The sequence below is a fragment of the Anguilla rostrata genome, chromosome 14 (assembly GCF_018555375.3).
Source record: "Anguilla rostrata isolate EN2019 chromosome 14, ASM1855537v3, whole genome shotgun sequence".
NCBI classification, from domain to species: Eukaryota; Metazoa; Chordata; class Actinopteri; order Anguilliformes; family Anguillidae; genus Anguilla; species Anguilla rostrata.
In genome coordinates this window covers 24,178,941-24,182,369 of record NC_057946.1, presented here as the reverse complement: position 1 = coordinate 24,182,369, position 3,429 = coordinate 24,178,941, and the positions used below count along the sequence as shown (strand labels likewise).

At 41.4% G+C, this 3,429-nt stretch overlaps 1 protein-coding gene across 1 annotated transcript; it reads left to right on the top strand.

The window, feature by feature from the left end:
- The first annotated feature begins 227 nt into the window (after positions 1-227).
- On the top strand, positions 228-2,488 carry LOC135239579 (proteinase-activated receptor 3-like). The gene is made up of 2 exons (XM_064308321.1): positions 228-338; positions 1,365-2,488. The coding sequence occupies exon 2, from the start codon at positions 1,420-1,422 to the stop codon at positions 2,320-2,322; it is 903 nt and encodes a 300-aa protein (XP_064164391.1). The 5' UTR covers positions 228-338; positions 1,365-1,419; the 3' UTR covers positions 2,323-2,488.
- Positions 2,489-3,429: the final 941 nt, after the last annotated feature.

Genomic DNA, 3,429 nt, shown 5'->3' with positions numbered 1-3,429 from the left:
TTTGCCATCCAAACAAGTATTCACCTGAGCACCTGTGTTCTTTTATGCAAAGCTTTCGTGGTCTGTGGCCATCACACCCCATGGTAAACTGGAGGTGAGATATGGCCCCTGCTGGAAATTTGCCAAGCACCCCACCCCTACTCTGCTGTTCTGATTGGCCAGAGGCATGATCCCAGCAGAGCTGAATTATCAGTGATGGGGTTTCTCTATATCTCTCTATTCCAGTCTCTGCTTCACTTCACACAGTCCAAACCGGGGTTCATGCAGGACTTAACTGGAGACAGCAGGGATCACGGCAGCACTGAGATAATTAAGGACAAATTGCACCACCAGCACTGGTAAGATTATTCTAAACTGCTTTGTGTGGGGGAATGTAGTCTCCCTTTTGCATATTTTTGTTTGTTTTTGTCAATGCAAAAATATAGATTATTCACTCAAACACTTTCAACGCTTTGTTCTAGAAAAAGCAAACAACTTTCATTTTACCTGTGATTGTTAATACATTGAATGTATTTTGTGTACATCAAGTGCATTTGTGCAGAATGAGCCATGGACACATTGTAAGCATACTGGCAATTCTGTGTCTATATAGGCATATCTCCTTGTAAGCAGCACTAGAACATATTGCTTTCCACTGTTTGCAGTTTGAGTGAAACAAGGTCAGGAGGGTAGGTAACCATGTTTTTTTTTTTTTACATAAACAATATGAAACATAGAGAGTATTAGAGAAACATGCTATATAATGAATGCTATCTAATCACTGGTGCACTTCAATTCTTGTAAAAATGCATCTAAAAGCTAATCTCATATAATTAGAATCTCATATAATTGCAAAAAATGTACAAACGGTGCTGTAGAGAGACATGCCGTATAAGACACAGGTGAGCTTCAATTTAGATTCTCATCAGTAAAAATGAATTAATATAAAAGTTGATCTCATGTAATCAGTTTATTTTAACTTCATTAAATGTGAGTTGTCCATGGACACATATTTGATAGTTAACTACATTTAACATAGAGAGTATAATAATGAAAATAATGTTTTGAAAGCTTTGCTTGCATGAATTCAGAAGAAGCTCTGATGGCCAGAGCACCTTAGAATGTAGGAGAAACAGAAGTGCATTCACCTGGTTCATACCAGCAATAGTGCCAGGAAAGGTGAAGCTGTTCCATTCACTGCCCTGTAGGCTGGTACCAGGGCTTTAAACCTGATGTGAGCAGTGCCAGGCAGCCAGAGAAGGAAGGGTGTGATATGAGGACACTTGGGAAGGTAGTAGATGCGTTGTGAGGTGTTCTGTATGAAGAATGCTGCCCTGTTATTCTCATGTTACCGTGAATGGTTTCCTTTCTTTCTCTTTGACCAGAAACCCCCCAACCTGCCTCCAGCTGGAACCTGCATCTCCTGCCTGTTTAATCCCCATGGAGGTTTACAACTTCAACTCCTCCATCCTCGACATCCATACACCATCAAACAGCAGTGGTGGTGCCATTACTGTGTACGAGGAGTGTAAGGACATGCCCGCTGCCCTGATCTTTTATCTGGCCTTGCAATTCATCAATATGTTCCTGGGGATCCCCGCTAACCTCATGGTGCTGTGGCTCCTGCACAAGAACAAGGGGGACTCCTCCAGCTCCGACATTTTCATCCGCCACCTGGCCATCCTAGATATCTTCTTCTGCCTCCTCCCACCCCTGGAGCTGGCTAATAAAGTCTTCCTCACCATCAGCAGCATCTGGTATGTACTGCGCTTCTTCTACGGGGTGAAAGACTCTTCTCTGCTCTTCCTCTCCTGCATCTGCATGGACCGCTACATGGCCGTCCTGCACCCAATCACCTTCACCGAGCTGAAGGACCGTAGCCACCGCGCAGTCTGCGCTGCTGTGGTGTGGCTGATCACCCTGGCCTACGCGGCGGCTAAGTGCGCAGGCAATATCCCACACTTTGAGAAGGCCTTCGTGGTCATGATCCTGGCAGCTTTTGCTTTCATGCTCTTCTGCAACGTGGCCATCCTGAACGCGCTCCGCAAGTCTGGCCCGGGTCGTGACGAGATGCACCCCGTCAAGAAGAGGGCCTTCAAGATGGTGCTCATCATCCTGGCCATCATAGTCTTCAACTACTTCCCTCCTGTAGCACTCTTTCCCTTTCAGGAGCACTTCTCCCAAAATGTGTTCCACTGCAACGTCAACTATGTAGCCTTTGGCTTCATGGACATCAGCAGCAGCATTCAGCCCGTTCTCTACCTCTCCCGTGAGAAGATTCCTAGAGTCTTTTGTTGCCGCCATAAAGATCAAAAGTCAGGAAACTCCACTGATCCAAGCTAAACTTTTTCATCAAAAATCTTGTATGCATATTTACAGTTGTATGTATTTTTGTAGGATATTCATTCTCCAATCATGGAATTTAAACAGTTACTTGTAATGAAGCACTATTTAATTTTACATAAATGCAATATGTATTCAGTCTAAATAAAGAGACATTGACTGGAACTCAAAGAGGCAACACATAAATGTACATTTCTTTGGTGAAATATTTTCCTAAATATATATATTTTTGTGACAACTGTGCGAATATGTGTAAAGGTTTAATAGGTTGTCTACCGTAGCTAGCATATATACACTGACACATTTACAGACATATATATTAGACTAAATTAATTACTGACACTATAATGTTCAGGTTTTTCTGCCAAATTACAGTTCTGTCCTTCATTCATTTACGTTCTAGTGAAAACACCTATTTAGTGCAAGTATTTATTTTTCAAAAATATATTTAACACAGAATTACACAAAAACCACCACAACTATGTACAATATCAAATTTTTCTGTATTTATTCTGTCCACACTTTGCCTTTATTAGAGCTTCAATTATTTTTGGGAGCCATGCTTTGAATTTTTCAAAGAGATCTGTAGGAATATTATGTTTTTGGTAAACACCTCCAAAGTCTTATAAGTTGGTTGCATTTTCTGCTTATCTAGATCCAAACATTCAGTAATCTTCTTCGCACTGTGCTTGGGGTGTTTATCTTGCTATAGAATTAGTTTTCTCCCATTCAAACACTGTCCAAAGGGTGTGGCATGATACGTTAAGATTTGTTTGTATTTATCAGTATTCATGATGCCTTCAGTCAAAACCAAATCACTAACTCCAGATGCAACCCCTTGCACTGATTCTCCAACATGCTTGACTGATGGTTATGGACATGGTTCCAAGAGTCTTTCATTGCTTCAGCAGCGTGCATACTGCTTTCTGTTACTTCCGAAAATCTCAAATTTAGCCTCTTCGGTCTTTTTGACAGGTACACATTCTTTCAGACCTGTGGCATTGAGTTGTCTTCACAAAGTGGACGGACTGACAGAAATACCAGTGGATTTTTCAGATTTTCACAAGCAAGAGAAGAGTTAGATTTTTTCCTATTTTCCAAAGATAA